The 19,160-nt window shown below is 39.2% G+C and overlaps 1 protein-coding gene across 4 annotated transcripts; it reads right to left on the bottom strand.

The window, feature by feature from the left end:
* Positions 1 to 2,475: 2,475 nt before the first annotated feature.
* On the bottom strand, positions 2,476 to 18,359 carry LOC123767717 (axoneme-associated protein mst101(2)). Of its 4 annotated transcripts, none has more exons than XM_045757656.2 (6): positions 18,202 to 18,359; positions 17,548 to 17,653; positions 10,884 to 11,039; positions 9,835 to 9,919; positions 7,681 to 7,786; positions 2,476 to 6,402 (listed from the first exon to the last, which is right to left on the bottom strand). In XM_045757656.2, exons 2-6 carry the CDS (start codon positions 17,647 to 17,649, stop codon positions 2,676 to 2,678), a joined length of 4,176 nt encoding a protein of 1,391 aa, XP_045613612.1. In that variant the 5' UTR covers positions 17,650 to 17,653; positions 18,202 to 18,359; the 3' UTR covers positions 2,476 to 2,675. The 4 variants fall into 4 exon arrangements, with proteins under 4 accessions (XP_045613612.1, XP_045613613.1, XP_069166531.1 ...); XM_045757657.2 differs by having other exon boundaries at positions 18,024 to 18,328; XM_069310430.1 differs by having other exon boundaries at positions 18,275 to 18,293.
* Positions 18,360 to 19,160: the final 801 nt, after the last annotated feature.

Raw genomic sequence — 19,160 nt, 5'->3', positions numbered from 1 at the left:
GCAACCTAAACTGAGCATGCAACGCGGCTGCTGCCTGCACCTGTCCTCCCAGCGACTATAAGAAATATTGCCGGAACAACCGTGGACATCTTCAAGAGAAAACTGGACTGTTTTCTAAGAGAAGTTCTGGATCAGCCGGGCTGTGGTGGGTATGTGGGCCTGCGGGCTGCTCCAAGCAACAGCTGGGTGGACCAAACTCTCACAAGTCGAGCCTGGCCTCGGGCCGAGCTTGGAGAGTAGAAAGAACTCCCAGAACCCCATCAAGCAGGTACCCACATAACAGTTAGAGGCCTGGGTAAACTGGAGTACGAACAGACAACAAACGTCGCACGATTCCGGGTCAAGGAATCCCCCGACCCAACAGGCAGCATGGTGGAGGCAGAACTGGTGAGTGTCACCCTGAGACAAGGGGACAGAGCAACCTTCAACCCCGCAAGACGCGAAGGGGAACTCAGGGGTCACATCCATCGGACCATGTAGCCCCCGCAGGGTTTCCCATGACCCTTAGGCTCGGTGTCACGCTAAGGGAAGCCCAGGTAGGGTGTCCAAGTCTACCAAACAAACCTCTAAAAGCTGAACCTCCGGGATGTATTCACTCAGGGGGTGGGGGGGGGCACCTGGTGGGAGATGCCACCAAAACAAAAGAACACACAGAACCCGACCACCGAAGGGAAGAAAGGGAGACCCCTCCCACCATGCAGAAAAACAAAAGAGAAACCCCGCAAGAGGACAACATACCCGGGCAGAACAGAGCCGGTCGCTATACTGTAATGTTAGAAGACTAGCTGTGGACCTGCGCCCCTACCAGTGACAACAACTACCCCCTACCCAGGGACACACCAGGGCAAGAAAACCACAGCAGACCCAAAGGGCGTCCAAGTACCAAGCAGTAAAAGGCACCATGGAGGCAGACCCCAAGGTGACTTGTGGAAGGTGGCCCCAAGCCCCAAGGGCAATACTTACTGGGCACCTAGGGAAGGTAGCCCTAGGTGCATGCAGCCCAAGTACCTCAGAATATTACTCCTGGCTCACACCCCCCCCCTGGAGAGACAGCCCACATCACCAGACACAGGACTGAAACAAAGAAGTCTGGAGCCAGAGGCAGCAAATTCGTATAGTCAATATTGACTTATTAACTACGTGCATAGGTGATATACTAAACATAACAGATACCCTTAAAATGCTTCATAGAAAACACCGACCTTACCTAACCTTGTTAGTATGTTAAGATAAGCATCTTATTGCTTCGTAATTACAATTATTACTTAACCTATACCTATAATAGGTTAAGTAACAATTGTAATTACGAAGCTATAAGATGCTTATCTTAAGATACTAACAAGGTTAGGTAAGGTCGGTGTTTTCTATGAAGCTTTTTAAGGGTATCTATTATGTTTAGTATGTCACCTATGCACTTATTTAATAAGTCAATATTGACTTTACGAATTTGCGAGAACGGGTTGCAGAGGCACGTGACTACACTACACACACATCAGCCAAGAACTGCCAGTTGGATCGCCGGCGTGGAGGGTCTGGGGCGCCCCCTTCCCCCTCCCAGGGATGGGGGGGGGGTTGCAGACGGCGGCACGGTGACGTGATGACGTCATGCTAGTCAGCTAATTTTATTTGGGGAGTTCTGTCCACTCTTTCGGCTTTCGGTAGCAATATTTTCACCAGAATAGGGGTTTGTTTTGGGGCACCTACCTTTCTGGGTGCCTGACCCGGTTGATGGCAGACATAGAATGCTCCCAACCACACAGGGGTTTCTATAGGCCATTGCTCCCCATGCCTCTCTGAGGGGGCCAGGTTCTGACTCGTGGTCCCCGGTAGGCTAGAACTCAAATCGAATTGACTGATGCCAGGGTCTAATACATAAATATCAGCCCAGTATAGCTCCAGAGAGCCAGAGGGGCTCTTCACAAAAAATACAAAACAATTTATTCACATACCTTTAGTTGCAGAGGCAGGTCTTGGTAACAAAGTGGCATCGAAAAGTGGTTATGGTAATATGTCATTTTGTCTTTAATCCTTTTCAGCCATACTGAACTGGGCTCCAAGTTTTCAATACCCAAATTCATTTTATTTCTTTGTACTAATCCCAAACTTCTCTTCCAGCTGCTTGCCTCCCCAGCCATAATCACATTTCTCTTAATAACTTGGCCATCTTATCAATGGTAAGGAAGTTCCTTGTACCCTTGTCTGATGCACCCATACCTCAGACAAGATGCATCCATACTTTTGCTGGACAACATTGTTTTATTTATAAATATTATTTGAAACAATGTTTAGCAAAAATATGAAAATTACACGAGTTGATAGAGATTACTTTACAGTGAATCTCAAGTCCAGCAACCCAGATACCCAGTGAACCTCATGTACAGTGAACCCCCAAGCTGTGAAAATGCCTTTTTTTTTAATAAATGTGATAGTTAAAGTAATACAGCAAATATACATAATTTGTAAATGATAAAAGCATTTTAAATAAAATTTTACTGTTTAAATATTTATTTATAAAGCTTAAGTTTCAGGAAGCAATATTATCAGCACGCATATTTATTTTTACATACTTAACTATTTACACGTTGCAAAAATGTCAACAATTAACACTTGTATTGTCCCTTCATTTATTGTTTCTAAATGAAGCACCATTACCGTAGGTTTACCAGTCTCGTTTATCATCGTTTTCCCAAGATCTTGGACCAAAGAGCTTCTTCCTCACTGTCTTCACCTTCATCATCTGATCCAAAGGTTGGGACAACTGTGCAAGGAACAACTTTGCTTGGGTCAGACACATTGTCCTGTTCAGCAATAGGTTGGCTGGTCTGTTCTACTTGCCCCACTGTAACCTGCAATGCTGGGCTAGGAGAGTTGGATGCTTCCTCTGCATCCTTCTTAATCGTCATACCAAAAAGTCGCTCATACTCCTCAATGCTGCCAATAACTGGGACAAAAGGCTCCGATGTCTTCTTCTGAGGTTCTTCCACCTTCTCTGTTACCACCTTCGTGGCTTTTTCCCTCTTCTGGAACTTCTTGCGTACTCTGCTTAACATCTTACTACTTGTGACAACTTTTTGAACTTTTTCACTTTGAAGCCATCTCATACTCCAACTTGATCCTCCCAATTCAATGTCATCAAAAGTGTCTGAACTCGAATCTTTACTGGTTTCAATAACTCCAATAATTTCAGTTTCTTGGCCAATTTTCTTCTGGATTTTTTCATCTGATTTTGGTTCATACTCTTCATAACTTGCAACATCTGGGGAGGGTCCCCGAGTATCTTTGGGGGACTGTAAGTTGGAAGAGGTAGGTGCATTGTCCTCTGCCAGTAATGAATTATCTGTCTCACTTGCTGAGGCTACACCACTGCTCACTGTTTCCTCCATTTCCAGTCTTTCACTGGATCTATTTGTTTCTAATGATGCTTCTTCATTTTCCCTTAATGGAGAACTCTGTGCATTTTCAGAGAGTGATTTTTTTAAGAATCCAATTCCCTCCATAACAAGGGTATCTCTTGATTTTTCTTTTTTCTTTCTCTCTCTTTTAGTCCATGATATGCCTGGTACTGTCATCTCTACCTTCTGTTGCCGCAATACACGCTTGCGAATCAGCCCCGTCTCAATCCTAATTGGCTCAACTGGAATATCATCTTTTACATATTGCTTAATATTGTCCATATCACTATGTTTATCATCTTCACTCAAAGCTAGATGCTCTTCCTCGTCATAACAATCTTCTGTAAACTGCTCATCTTTACTGTCTTCAATATTTACACTTGTCTCCATTTTGCCATCATCATCATCTTCACAAACTGTCAGTTTTTCAAGCTCTGTCAGTAAACATTGCTCAGATGTATTACTACCACTTTTATCTATTTCCTGCATCTCCTGTGCTATGCAGCCTTTGCTTAGACTATCTGGTGTTGCTTCACTCATTCTGTCTTCAAGTCCTTCAACATTATTTTGATCTTGATTTAGACTCTTTTCCATTACTTTAACTAATGAAACACTTTCATGCATTTCCAAGGCAACTTCTTGCTGCTCGGGTCCTTCATTATCAATTTTTGCAACATGATCTTTACTTGCTTCACATATCATGCCATAGTCACACAAGTCATCATCTTGGGTAATGCTTTTATTGTATGCCTCACACACTTCCTTTGCACCATCCATTGTTGTCTCATCTTTTGATGTATTATTTATGTTATCTAAATTATGGTTTTCTTCCTTGCTTATTAATTTAGAAATGCTGTGCGATAACTCTGGCATCACTTCCAATGTGCAACTCTGGCTGATTACAGCATCTCCATGTTTCACTTGCTCATTTATTGTTGCAACATCAGGATTTTCCATTATCTGAAAATTGTTAAGCTTATCACTGTCTTTCAATACTGTTTCTTCATAACACTTCACCTCCATACTCATCAATCCACCCAACTGTGTGTGTGTATCATCATTACTGATCTTGGCTACATCTAATGCACCCTTGTCTCCTGCCTGAATTTTCATTTGAATCTTACCTGCAGCCTCATTGTGAACTTTAGGCTCCTGCATTGTTCTTTGGCTTTCTCCAGTTTTCTCTATGTCTACCTTAAGTTTATTTTGCTTTTGTTTGTGCACCTTAGTATTAGACACTTTAACACCAATATCATCTTTCTTCAACTTTTTCAGAGCTTCACTATCTATAATTTGATCCTGTCTTTCTGTTGCAAGGCAGTCTGCAACATAACCCTTCGTCTTATTTTCCATATCCTCTTGAATCTTTGATTTTGGTTGTAATTTTGTGACACTATTCCTCTTGCGAAGAGGATGTGTTTGTTTAGGATTTATCTGCTTGGGTATTTCTACAACTCTCTTATTTCTTGTAGATGAGGCTGTTACAGACATAATTTGCTTTTCTGATTCACTGTCTGAGCTTATAACAATTTCTTCAGTTGCTTTCTTATTGGATGTAGTTACTGCAGTTATTCCAATTTCTGATGAAATTTCATCAACTCTCTTATTGTTTCGAGCCTGCTTCAAAGGCAAGTCATCCAAATCTACACTTGGGGCTATATTTGGTCCTGGTTTCCTCTGGAACGAGAAGCTAATGCTGGCTCGCTCTATTACTTGACCCTTGACTACTGATGGAGGCTTTGTGCCAACAGTCTCCTTAACTATGTCAGGATTATCATCAAAGTCTTCTTCTGAATCAACAAACTCAATATCACACTTTTGCCCCCAGTTTTCCTCTTCCTCTTTATTATCTTTGGGATTTACTGGAGGAACTTTTGCAGTACTTCTTTTGCCTATGCTGTCACCTTTAACTGGCTCTTTCTTCATTCGTTCATAATATCGTTTTCCATCATTTTTGCTCTTCCTTTCTTGACTCTTCGATTTTGTGCGACTTCGAGTGTAGCTCCTCCTCCTCCTCCTCTTACCTGGACTTCTTGAACGACTTCTGCTATAACTTTTGGACCTGCTTCTGCTACTATAGCTCTTCTTCCAGCTACTTGGTGATGAAGAATAATAGCTGCTTGCACTGGAAACATCACTAGGTGTACAAGCTCCCTCCTCTTCCTCATTGCTGTCTAGCTCACCTTCTTCCTTCTCCGAGACTTCACCAACAGCTTCCACAGTAGGTTTGCTCTGAGAAGCTTCTCCTCCTTCAGCATCACCTTTCGATGACTCTACTTCCCCCTTTTCTTGATCTTTATTTATCTCATCTATCTTTGGTTCAGGCTCATCTTTTTCTTTTGCTTTCTCTTCGTCTTCTGAAGGTTTACGTTGGCGATAAGTTCTATTTTTCTTGGCACGTTTCATACGCTCTTCAAATTCTTTTCGGGTGATTTTCTTTTTCTTTTGTACATGTCTATCTGAATTTGTTCTTTCCTTTGATCTCTTCCCATGGCCACAATCACTCTTATCACTGTGGCTTCTGTCTCTCTTGTCTCGACCTCGCCTCATGTCCTTCCGCCTCTCATCTCCTCTTGACCTATGATGTCTTCTGCGACTGGACCTTCCATCTTTACTGATACTAACTCTCTCCCCTTTCCTGCCTTCATTACTTACCTCATCCCCTATGACCTTTTGCTGCAAGTTATCCTTTGCATCAGCCATTACTGCCTCACCTTCCACACCCACCGTCTCTATCTCACTCATCATTTGGTTACCTTCCTTTGTTATTTGCTTTGCACTCTGCATGACTGCTGCTATTGCATCTTCTGCTATTTTCTTTCCCTCGTCGCCCTTCTCCAGCATTGTCTTGATGATCCGAGCTCTCATCTCTAGCTCAAGAAGTTCCAGAACACTCTTGCCCGTATCAGGACTTTGCCCTTCTGTTGTATCTTCCAGGCCTGGCTCCACCTTGATTTTCTTCAGTAGGAATGCCTCAGGTGTCTGCTCATTACACTTTCTCTTTTCATCCCTACAATGGAAATATTGATACAAATTTTAATAATTATACAAGTATTGAGATATGTATGTGTGAAAAGTCTTTACTGCAACTATTATTTACAACATTAATGTTGCTTTATGCTAAATGATAAGAGAATAATAATTATAATACTGTACTGTATGCAATTAACTATCATTGTATGTACACTGTGGTAGCTGTATCTTACTACACAGTATGTCATCCTAAGGTTTCTTCCTCAGTCACCACTTCCCCTGGTAACCTCTACACATACTAATTTAAAACTCATTAGCTAAATATGGAGCGCACTATGGTGTGGCTTGTATGCTTGTGTCACAAACAAGAAGACCTAGCTTCAAATCCTGGACGAGATGAGTAGGACAAGTTAGCAACACTCCTTCACTCCACTCAGCCATCTACACCCAGCATTAAGAGTGCAAATGGATGTAAAATGATAAGACAGATTGTGTTGAGGACAACATGACAGTTAATAACCTAACAATTTCAGTAGTTGGCCCAAGGATACCAACAATACAAAAATAATGCTTCGAGTCAATATGAAAAATGCCTTTGAAAGCCATAATGGTTCTGATGTATTATATTTGGTTGCTTCCTAAGATATGAATCTAACACAGACAAAGAGAGAACAAAAGACCCCAAAAGATGAAAGCAACCAACCCAACAGGCTGAACACAGGAGATGGAAGGAAGAATTTTGGGCATCAAAATCCTGGGACTGACAGCCCTCCAGTCTGTACATGCATGCATGAACTCGAGTGCTTCTCTATAACTCTCAGATCAGGAAAGCAAACAGGGTATTGCATATACAAGTCACAAGACCAATAGCTGTACTGCATCTTATAGCATTGTGTTTGTCACCTAGTGCTTCGTCCAACTGCAAAACACTGGAATACATGACTGATCTAACAAAACTTGTGTCAGGTCAAGTTCTCTGTCCTTAATGGAAGTGAGAGTGCTCAGCAATCACTAACCAAACTATCAGGACACCCAACAACGAAAGACGAGACACATGCGACATCTGTAAGAAAAAAAAGGGGGGGGGGGGGGGAGCTTCAAATCATAAACCTTGCCTTTCCTTGGTCATTGGGGAAAGGAGTGATGTAATACAATGTCCTTGGCATTTTAGAATTGGTATTAATGAACCAGTTGTTGCAGCACAAGACAATACACAACAACGAGGCAACCCTCTCCATCCAGGCAGGGAGTTTGAGCGCGTGCATCATAGTGGGTTTTAACACAGTCCCAAAACAACCAATATATCTCCACTCACCTTGTGGTATTGTCTTGAGTGCTAGTTTCCTCATTTGTTAGGTGCTCCTCTGCCTTCTCCTCCTCTTCATCTTCTTCACTACCAGATGACCCCTCCATCACCACACCTGCCAACCACAAATTGTCTACCATATTATAAACTCCACATAGAACATTCCAACCTCGGATAAACATTCTGAATGAGACAATGTTAAATTCTAAATTTTGAGGAAACATATCATTAAATTAGAATACTGTATCACAAAACCATCTATAAATAAATGGAGCTATACTAAAGGGAAGATAATTAACAGGAGAAAGTGCCAAGCTGTGGTGTAGTGGTAAGCCAAGTCGCAGTCTCCGTGGTGTAGTGGTAAGACACTCGCCTGGTGTTCCGCTAGCGCTTAGTCATGGGTTCGTATCCTGGCAGGGTAGGATTTACTGGGCGCAAATCCTTAACTGTAGCCTCTGTTTAACTCAACAGTAAAATGGGTACTTGGTTGTAAAAACGATTCTTTGCAGCGGGGATCGTATTCCAGGGACCTGCCCGAAACGCTACGCGTACTAGTGGCTGTACAAGAATGTAACAACTCTTGTATATATCTCAAAGCCATTATGCTGCCTGAAAAGCTATGCGTGTTAGTGGCTTTGCAAGAATGTAAGAACACCAATGTTATGTGTTCTCACAAACCCATTGTACCTTAATGTATAAACATATATAAATGACAACTATATAGCACTTGGAAGGGATATGAGGATGAGGATTTGGGATAAAATGTTGGAAAGGAAAGATGCCCAACGACTTGGATGGTCAGGGATTGAACACCGACCTACAAGAAGCAAGGCTAAAGTGTGCTCTACCGTCTAGTCCAAGTGGTTGGACAAGTGCAATGTTAAAGTGTGCGATGAATCATTTTCACATACCCTGGAAAGAATTTTTTGTTTGTTACAAAATGCTGAAATCTAAATTTTACCATACTGTAATTATAAAAACAAATTTCTAATACTCTTGTAATGAGGTCTTTATTTTCTAGTGAATTAAATAAAAGCTCAACAAAATACAATCTTCAAAATGATTTACTACTGCAGTGGAACCTCGATTAACGAATTTAATCTATTCCGGCACCTAACTCATCATGTGAAACGCTCGTCTTTCAAAATGAATTTCCCCATTTAAAATAATGGAAATAAAATTAATCTGTTCTACCACTGAAAAACATCAATATGATATTCGATATTTTAAATAATGGAGCAGCCTACTTGACATAGACTGAACAAACCTTTGACATTTTGTCCTTTTTCAGATTTGTACAATTTTTTTTTCATCTTTTTATAGAAAAGGTTCGTTCAGTGTATGTCAGGTACCCTGCTCCAATTTTGTAGAAAAAAAAATTGAAAAAAGGAGAAATGTCAAAGGTTCGTTCAAAGGACAAGGAGAAACTAGAAAAGAAAAAGAGATATGCAACAAGACTCATTTTGAGCTGAAGAGCTTAAGCAGTGAGGAAAGACTAAGAACTGAACCTTACCACACTGAAGGAAAGGAGAGATGGTGGGAGGGGGGGGGGGGATACATAAGATTCTATGGGAAATTGATAAGGTGGACAAAGAATCATTATTCAAAGCTAGGGGGGTCATAGATGGAAACTCAAGACGTAAATGAGTCACAGGGACGTCAGAAAGAACTTTTTCAGTGTCAGAGCTGTGAGTAACTGGAACAGGTTAGATGTAGTAGTTGTTGAAGTTAATCTGATTCAAAGTTTTAAATGTAAATATGATAAAAGCATAAAAAATGAGTAATTGCATTAATCTAAGAACATTCAGGTGGGGCTAGGAGCCTATCTCAACTATTATGTTATCTCTGATGCTAATGGGATCATTAATTTATGTGTGGTGGTTCTAGTCCACAGATTGGCCACATCTGTCCTAAACAATTGACTGTTCTGTACAGAACAGGGTCAGTGTACAACCACTTGGACTGGATAGTATAGCATCGGTCTCGCTTTATGCAGGTCGTCGTTCAATCCCCGACCGTCCCAGTGGTTGGGCATCATTCCTTCCCCCAGTCCCATCCCTAATCCTTATCCTGACCCCTTTCAAGTGCTATATAGTTGTAATGGCCTGACACTTTATCCTGATAGTTCCCTTCCCTTCTGTACAGAGTATCTTAACTACTCACCATTAATGCAACAGAGAATGCGCTTCTTGCTCATTCCACGTAACTCATGAAGGCAGAGCTTCTTCAGCTCCTTCAGTGGAATGCTCTGTGAAAAGAATAATTACTGTAGTTTTATGCGTAGCTTTAAATAACATGTTCCTCACCTATGACAAACATTATATATTCATTTTAACACAAGCAAAAACACAGGAATTTCAGATTTTTTCTAAATTACTGTATACAAGTTTGGGAAAGAATACTAATACACAGTAACAAGATTCTGTTACATACAAAAGGATCCTGATATTGGTACTGCTGTTTTTCTCCAGATATGGCTACACAACAGCCTTGGATGTTCACGTGCATTTGTTGCCGTTTTCAATTAGTAGAGACTTTTTACATAATTTATACGGTGAACTTACCCCTACAGTGATGGCTACAGTAATAACTAGTGGTGAGTACAACAATAAGTATGGGTTCAGTAGCTGGAGCTACAGTGAAACAAATTCACATGAATACTGTGTTCTTAATAGCTTGTATTTTGAGATGCTGGATGCCAAGAAGGAATGCCTTCCTATGAATTTTTTTTATAAGGAAAAATAATTTGTATATAAAAGCCTTATAACAATATATCTGACTCATAAACTAATAGAAAATAATAATTGAATAATCTTCACGGTTTGTGTTTTGCTACATATACCATGAACTCTTGCCCTGTACAGCATAATTTAGTTTCTTGTAAATACAGTACCTTAGATTTATCTGGCTTGTACTGAACATACCATTTCCTAAACATAAAAGTTGATTTATTGATTCAAGTCTAATGGTACATCCTATTACCTGACTCCTTTCCCCTGCATAGAGGCATGATTATACCAGCAGTTATTGAGTCTATTCATGCAGCACTTCGCAGCTCTTCACATGTCATGCAGTGGGACTAAGTGAATAGATGTAACTATAGTTACATGAATAAATATTGTTAGACTTTATTTCTGAAGTAAAGTGATTGGTGTGCACTGATCCTGATCACTAGTAGAAGCATTGACCTTAGCACTGGTGGAAGCACTGACCCTGAGCACTGGTGGAAGCATTGCCTCTAGCTTGGACCCTCGTATTGTTGCCAACATTTGATTGACAAGCTCCTCTTGGTCAGATACATAGTGAGAGAGTGGATACAGCTTCTGACTCAAATCCAAGTTATCAATCTCGCTCTCTGAATCTTGATTCTGCCAATTAAAGAAAACTAAAGTAAGAATCAAATATGCCATATTATATTCATAACTCTTTTGAAACCTTTAAATAATTTTCCATTAAATTAATCACAGCCAGTCTGAATTACAACAGATGATGGTCAGGTATTTCCCACCTCTGCTTATATTCAAGTTTCATCACATAAATCCATGAGATGAGGATAAAGAGTAGTGTGTGGCCATCATGACATTCACTTGCAAAACTTCCTCATATCATTTGGCACATACAGTGGTAAATAGGGAAGCTGCAGGCAAGCATCAACTTCACATTGTCAGTAGGCTACTCATGTATGAGAATCACAAATTGTTAAAAAATTGCCTAAAACTCAATTATTCAATCATTTCAATTTAATAGTTACAGTATTAAAGTAATGTACAGTATTAATACTGTACAATAATTATTAATATTGTACAGCATATTTAATATAAAGTTAAAAATAAAAAAGAGGACTGTTTGAATCATTATTTAGAAAAAGGAGATAAAAATAGTCTGTTCTTCATGTCCCAAGTGGCTAGAATAATAAATTTCCCATAATATTGACAGCCCTTCCTAAACTTAACACTTTTGTGTTCCCGGAAATTCGTACCCAGCCCGGCGATTCCTGGGACATTTATACTCTTTCCAGTGTTCTGACCTCAATTTCTGAGCTATGTCGTTCATTTTGGTATCAAATGTTCACAGCCTAAAGGCGCACATTTTATACTATTGCACTCCATGGACACGTACTTAAGCCCATCATTTTTCTCCCGATTCTGAGCGATGAACACATGCTTGGGTCCATTTTAAAACATTTGTTAAAAATTTAAATTTTTTTCTGATCAATCTGGGAGTGGTTTCAAAATGAGCGCCTTTATATTGCGCACAATTTGACACAATAATAATGATGTAGACTGACAACTGAGGTTAGAACACTTGAAAGATTATAAATACTTTTGTGGTCCAAATTTTAAAATATTTGTTAAAATTCCATTTATTGTTCCATTATTATGGGACTAGTTTTAAAATATGCATCTTTATATTGTGAACAATTTGATACCAAAATGAAAGACGTAACACGAAAATTGATGTTATCAAACTGAACGAGTATACACATTAAGTTGCGGGTGTGCCAATTGGTGCTCGTTCACGGGTAACGGTTGGCCGACTTTAGGTTTTGCTGAGGGGAGTCATGCTGAGATTTTGGACCTTATATGCATATACCCCTGAAGGGAATTCAATTGCGAACACAATGATACCAAAATGAACGACGTAGCACGACAATTAAGGTGAGACAACCGAAACGAGGATACACATTTTACTGATTTTGTGCGCTCACGGGTAACTTTTGCCGATTTTAGGCTTTGCTCTGGGGAGTTGCTCCGGGCTTTTGGACCTTATATGCATATACCCCTGTAGGGAATTCTATTGTGAACACAATGATGTCAAAACGAAAAACGTAGCACGAGAATTACGGTGAGAAAATTGAAACGAGTAAAAACATTTCGGTGTCGCCGCACGCACCGCTAGGGCGCATGACGTCAAATCTGCACTGTGCCCGTGCCGTGCGCAAAAGTTCTAAAACTAGTCTCATAATAACTGAACAAGAGATGGAATTTTAACAAATATTTAAATTTTTGGACGCTCATCACCACACAAGTATTTATAATACTGTATATCCAGTGTTCTGCCATTAATTTCTGATCTACATCGTTCATTTCGGTATGAAATTTTGCACAATCTAAAGGCGCATATTTTAAAACTAGTCCCATAATAAAAGGACAATAAATAGAATTTTAACAAATATTTAAAATTTTGATCCTCATCATCACAAGAGTATTGATGCTCATCATCACAAGAGTATTGATGCTCATCATCACAAGAGTATTGATGCTCATCATCACAAGAGTATTGATGCTCATCATCACAAGAGTATTGATGCTCATCATCACAAGAGTATTGATGCTCATCATCACAAGAGTATTGATGCTCATCATCACAAGAGTATTGATGCTCATCATCACAAGAGTATTGATGCTCATCATCACAAGAGTATTGATGCTCATCATCACAAGAGTATTGATGCTCATCATCACAAGAGTATTGATGCTCATCATCACAAGAGTATTGATGCTCATCATCACAAGAGTATTGATGCTCATCATCACAAGAGTATTGATGCTCATCATCACAAGAGTATTGATGCTCATCATCACAAGAGTATTGATGCTCATCATCACAAGAGTATTGATGCTCATCATCACAAGAGTATTGATGCTCATCATCACAAGAGTATTGATGCTCATCATCACAAGAGTATTGATGCTCATCATCACAAGAGTATTGATGCTCATCATCACAAGAGTATTGATGCTCATCATCACAAGAGTATTGATGCTCATCATCACAAGAGTATTGATGCTCATCATCACAAGAGTATTGATGCTCATCATCACAAGAGTATTGATGCTCATCATCACAAGAGTATTGATGCTCATCATCACAAGAGTATTGATGCTCATCATCACAAGAGTATTGATGCTCATCATCACAAGAGTATTGATGCTCATCATCACAAGAGTATTGATGCTCATCATCACAAGAGTATTGATGCTCATCATCACAAGAGTATTGATGCTCATCATCACAAGAGTATTGATGCTCATCATCACAAGAGTATTGATGCTCATCATCACAAGAGTATTGATGCTCATCATCACAAGAGTATTGATGCTCATCATCACAAGAGTATTGATGCTCATCATCACAAGAGTATTGATGCTCATCATCACAAGAGTATTGATGCTCATCATCACAAGAGTATTGATGCTCATCATCACAAGAGTATTGATGCTCATCATCACAAGAGTATTGATGCTCATCACAAGAGTATTGATGCTCATCATCACAAGAGTATTCATAATCTTTCCAGTGTTCTGACCTCAATTGTCAGGCTATGTTGTTCATTATGGTATAAAATTGTGTGCAATCTAAAGGCGCTCATTATGAAACCAGTCCAAGAATGATCAAATAAAAATTAGAATTTTAACGAATATTTTAATTTACGACGCAATATGCGTGATTGGCGTACATCCGTGAGAAAACATTTTGCCACACACTGCGTGATCACTGGGTGAAAGTGTTAACATGCAAACATGAGGCTATACGCTACAATACTTTTATATCCCTATATATATCTTGTATATATATATATGTATATATATATATGTATATATATATATGTATATATATGTGTATATATATATATATGTGTATATATATATATGTGTGTATATATATATATATATAATTTCTAGTTTCTTCATATTACTGTCCTATATACTACTAGGGTATCTGAATATTCATAGTCCTTCTTACAAAATACTGTAGTTATCAGGCAGTATCAAAAACAACACAGTTTATGTAGAACAGAATGAGCATGAACAAATATTTTCCATTTACCTTACATCAGCAACCTTTTACTTGAATTGCTGTCTGCCTTGTAATAATATAAAAAAAATACTGCCCTATTGATAGCAGAGTAAGGAGACATTAAACAGAAGGTCATGGTTGCTATAAAGAGGATAATTCTATAACTTTAAAATTCAACTCTCCATAAAAAAAAAGAGGTCAGAATAAATTCAAAAGCAGTACAATGTATAGACACAACGGCAGCAAGACAGACGGCACCACAGTGGTGCCAAGTGTTAAACCAAAGCTTAATTTTATTTTATTTTATTTATGCATATACAAGAATGTACATAAGGAATGTGAGGATACAAATATGGTAATTACAGTCTTGTAAAGCCACTAGCACGCGCAGCGTTTCGGGCAGGTCCTTAATCTAAGAAAATTATAAGGAGGTAAATACTTGCAAAATTATAGACAAAAAATGATAACAGATTACATGAAATGAAAAAAAAGATGAGAGAAAATTGTAGGTACAGTATATTAAAGCACATAGGTAGCTAAGATTGATTGCAATGACAGCTTGAATGGTAGTTGACAAAAAAATTGGTAGGCATAATACAGCAGAAACAATATAAGATTGGTTGCAATGACAGCTTGAATGGTAGTTGACAAAAATTGGTAGTCACAATACAGCATATGGCTAGCACATAAAAGAAGACAGCAATGAACACAATGATAAGGTTGTTTGAAATTACATAAAAATTAGGAGATTGGGTAACACTAGGTACAGAGCAAATTTAAAGCTCAGTGTAGGAAACTAAGAAGATGAAGTTAGGTACTTTTTGGTTTTGCTTTTAAATAAGGCAAAAGTTTTACAGTTTTTCAATTCACTAGGGAGTGAGTTCCATAAACTAGGTCCCTTAATTTGCATAGAGTGTTTACACAGATTAAGTTTGACCCTGGGGATATCAAAGAGATATTTATTTCTGGTGTGGTGATAATGGGTCCTATTACATCTGTCCAGGGAGAGTTTCAGAGCATGGTTTGCATTTAAGAACAGGGTTTTGTAAATGTAGTTGACACAAGAGAATGTGTGGAGGGAGTTAATATTTAGCAAGTTTAGGGATTTAAACAAGGGAGCTGAGTGTTGTCTGAAAGCTGAGTTAGTTATAATTCTGATAGCAGATTTTTGCTGTGTGATGATGGGCTTAAGGTGGTTTGCAGTGGTAGACCCCCATGCACAGATACCATAATTAAGATAGGGGTAAATTAGTGCATAATATAGTGAGAGGAGAGCAGAGTTAGGAACATAATATCTGATTTTGGAGAGTATACCAACTGTCTTAGAGACTTTCTTAGTTATGTGTTGAATGTGGGTGCTGAAGTTGAGTCTCTTGTCTAGGAATAGGCCAAGAAACTTGCCATCATCTTTATTACTGATGTTAATGTTGTCTATCTGTAGCTGAATTGCATTTGATGATTTGCTTCCAAATAAGATGTAGTAAGTCTTTTCGATGTTTAATGTTAGTTTGTTCGTTGACATCCATAAGTGGACTTTTTTTAATTCATTATTCACAACATTATTTAGTGTATGTGGGTTGAGGTTTGAATAGATAAGAGTAGTATCGTCAGCAAACAGTATAGGTTTGAGAATATTAGAGACATTAGGCAGATCGTTTATATATATAAGAAATAGAAGAGGTCCTAAGATGCTGCCCTGTGGCACTCCAACGGTAATTGGTAGAATGGACGAAGTTGTATCATTGATGGTTACATATTGGTGTCTGTCACTAAGATAGGATCGGATGTAGTCAAGGGCAAGGCCTCGGATTCCATAATGCTGGAGTTTAAGTAAGAGGTAGTTGTGATTAACAGTATCAAAGGCTTTTCTTAGGTCAATGAAGAGTCCAATCGGAAACTCATTTTTGTCAAGGGCTGAGTAGATAACGTCAAGGAGACTAATGATTGCATCGTTGGTGCTCTTTTGGGACCGGAAGCCAAACTGGCAGGGGCTGAGTATGTCGAATTTTACGAGGTAGGAATAGAGCTGTTTGTAAATAATTTTTTCAAATATTTTTGATAGAATGGGTAGATTTGATATTGGTCTATAATTGTTTATGTCCGCCGGATTGCCTCCTTTATGGACTGGCGTTACTCTTGCTTTTTTGAGGATATCAGGGAAGGTGTGACACACTATAGATTTGTTGAACAGTAGTGCTATGGGTGGGGCAAGGGCATGGGAGGCTCTCTTGTACACAATGGACGGAATTTCACTGGTGTTCCCTGCCTTGGTTTCTAGAGAGTGTATGATGGACACAACATCTGCCGGGCTGATTGGTGAAAGGAGAAGAGAGTTTGGATAGCTGCCCGAGAGATATGTGTTAATATGTGTCTGAGTCTGTGGGATTTTACTGGCAAGATTAGCACCAACCGATGAAAAGAAACTATTAAATTCATTTGCCATTTCTAAATCAGTTGACGGTATATCCCCATCCTTGTAGAGTTTTATTTGGTTATGTGAGTGTTGCTTAGTTCCTAGGATACTAGAGATAGTTTTCCAAGTGTTTTTCATGTTGCCTTTTGCTTCATTGAATCTATTCACATAATATGCAAGTTTTGCCTTTCTTATGATACTGGTAAGCATTGATGAGTACCTTTTAGCTACTTCCTTTGAAACTAGGCCAATCCTAACTTTCTTTTCAAATTCATGTTTCTTGTTGATTGAGTTGAGAATGCCACTTGTGAGCCATGGATTGTTTAATCTTTTGTCAGTTACTTGCTTTGTAAGAAGGGGACAATGAAGGTTGTAGAGGCTTAGAGTTTTGGAGAGGAAGAGGTTAGCTAATGAATTTATATCATGGGTATTATTGAATTCAGAATCCCAGTTAATATTGTGAAGTGCCTCTGTAAGATTGTCTAAAGCTGATTCACTGTGTAGCCTAAATGAAAGTTTCTTGCTTTTAAGTGTTACATACTTCATATCATATCAAATAATATACAGTAAAAGAACTACAGTACTACATTGCTATTCAAAGGAAAACATCAGATTGGCCTAAAATTTTACACGAACTGAACCTTCTGCTAATGTATACTAACCTCTAATCCTTTCTTTAACTTCTTTTTAGACTTTTTCATTTTGTTTTTCTTGATTTTCATTATCTTGATTTTTGGTATGGGACCCGCTTCCTCCGTAACCATGATCCTGCATGCAACAGATTAATTGTTTAGTATTTGACAACATTTCAGGGTATCAGAATAATTTAGGACATTACCAAATGATACAAATATTTAAGAATAATGAACCTACAAGTGTATACTCTACTTTGAAATTCTAGTGCATCCTCGCCTTCATGAACCCTGCTCTACCACATCCCTGAATGATTAAACAAATAGAATTTGGTACAAATTATTCAGTGGAACATACAAATGTTGGATTAGGCTAGGATTGTTTGTCCAAGCCGTCGCCAAGTCCGAGCGTCAGGAAGTGGCTGTTATCATCTATGATCCACCAGTGTAAACAATGTAGAGATTATAAATGGTGACCTCTCACACATGTCCGCCCCTACGCTTGCCTTATACTGTCGTCCACGATATTAACACTAGCAGGCTCTTCTTGAAGCTTGTCGTCAGTTACAGATCCTGAGTAGCTGTAGGTGCACCTCTTCCTGTGATTTGCGCAGCTTTGGTCACCCCTGCGGCGCTACAGCTGGTCTCCTCAAGCTCACTACCTATCCAACAGTCATGCCTTACCTCTAGTGCAAAGGTTTTCTCTGACACATGAACAGCGTAAAGGTTTTTGGTCCCTTTACAAATTCTTTTGCACCTTCCCAGCTGACGCCTCGACTGTTGTTTTCAGGACCCCTGGCGGGTGGTTCTGGCACTGACACCATACAAACGTTTTCTTTGGTTACCAATGCTTGGTACTTTTTCAGACCAGAGTCTGACCTGGGTCATTACATTATATTAATAACTGAGGCTACCAGTCTATATCACTGACTGAATAGTCGAGCTACTAGTTTGTATCAGTATTCGAGGCTAATAGATCAGCCTTATGTTCTTCCCTGATTCCATGTATGACTGGATACCATCATGTGAGATGGGAATATTAGTAAAGTAAATTTTATTCAGGAAAGTACATACATAGTTGATTTACAAACATAATGTTGGATTTATAGATAGAGCTAGTACATACAATACCTAAAGCCACTAGTACGCATGGCGTTTCGGGCAACTCATTAACCCTAGCAACATTGACATTGAAAATATACAGCTTACAAATCGGTAATGCCCTGGTTGAATGAGTATTTTCGAGGATAACATCTGGGAAAACTAACGAAAACTGAGAAATCGAATGGGACTATAAGTTTTGACATCAATCGTGTGAATCAAAATATATCTTAAAGAAAAAGGCACTTGTTGCTCATCATTTGAACCAGGTATGTCAGTGATAAAATGTAAGTCTGCAATATATAAGACTGAGGTTGTGGATGCAGACGAAGAAGTTCTTCTTGATATTTTTCAATAGTGACGATCCAGCTGTTGGAATTTGTCCCTCACAAGTGTTGGGGCAGTCACTTATGAGAGCCGAAGCGACGGTCTTGCTTCATGCAGGTCGGCGTTCAATCCCCGACCTTCCAAGTGGTTGGGCATCATTTCTTCCCCCCCCCCCCCACTAATCCTGACCCCTTCCAAGTGCTATATAGTCATAA

This window comes from Procambarus clarkii, chromosome 67 (genome assembly GCF_040958095.1).
Source record: "Procambarus clarkii isolate CNS0578487 chromosome 67, FALCON_Pclarkii_2.0, whole genome shotgun sequence".
Classification (NCBI taxonomy): domain Eukaryota; kingdom Metazoa; phylum Arthropoda; class Malacostraca; order Decapoda; family Cambaridae; genus Procambarus; species Procambarus clarkii.
The sequence above is the reverse complement of the archived record's forward strand: the minus strand, read 5'-3'. Positions and strand labels throughout refer to the sequence as shown.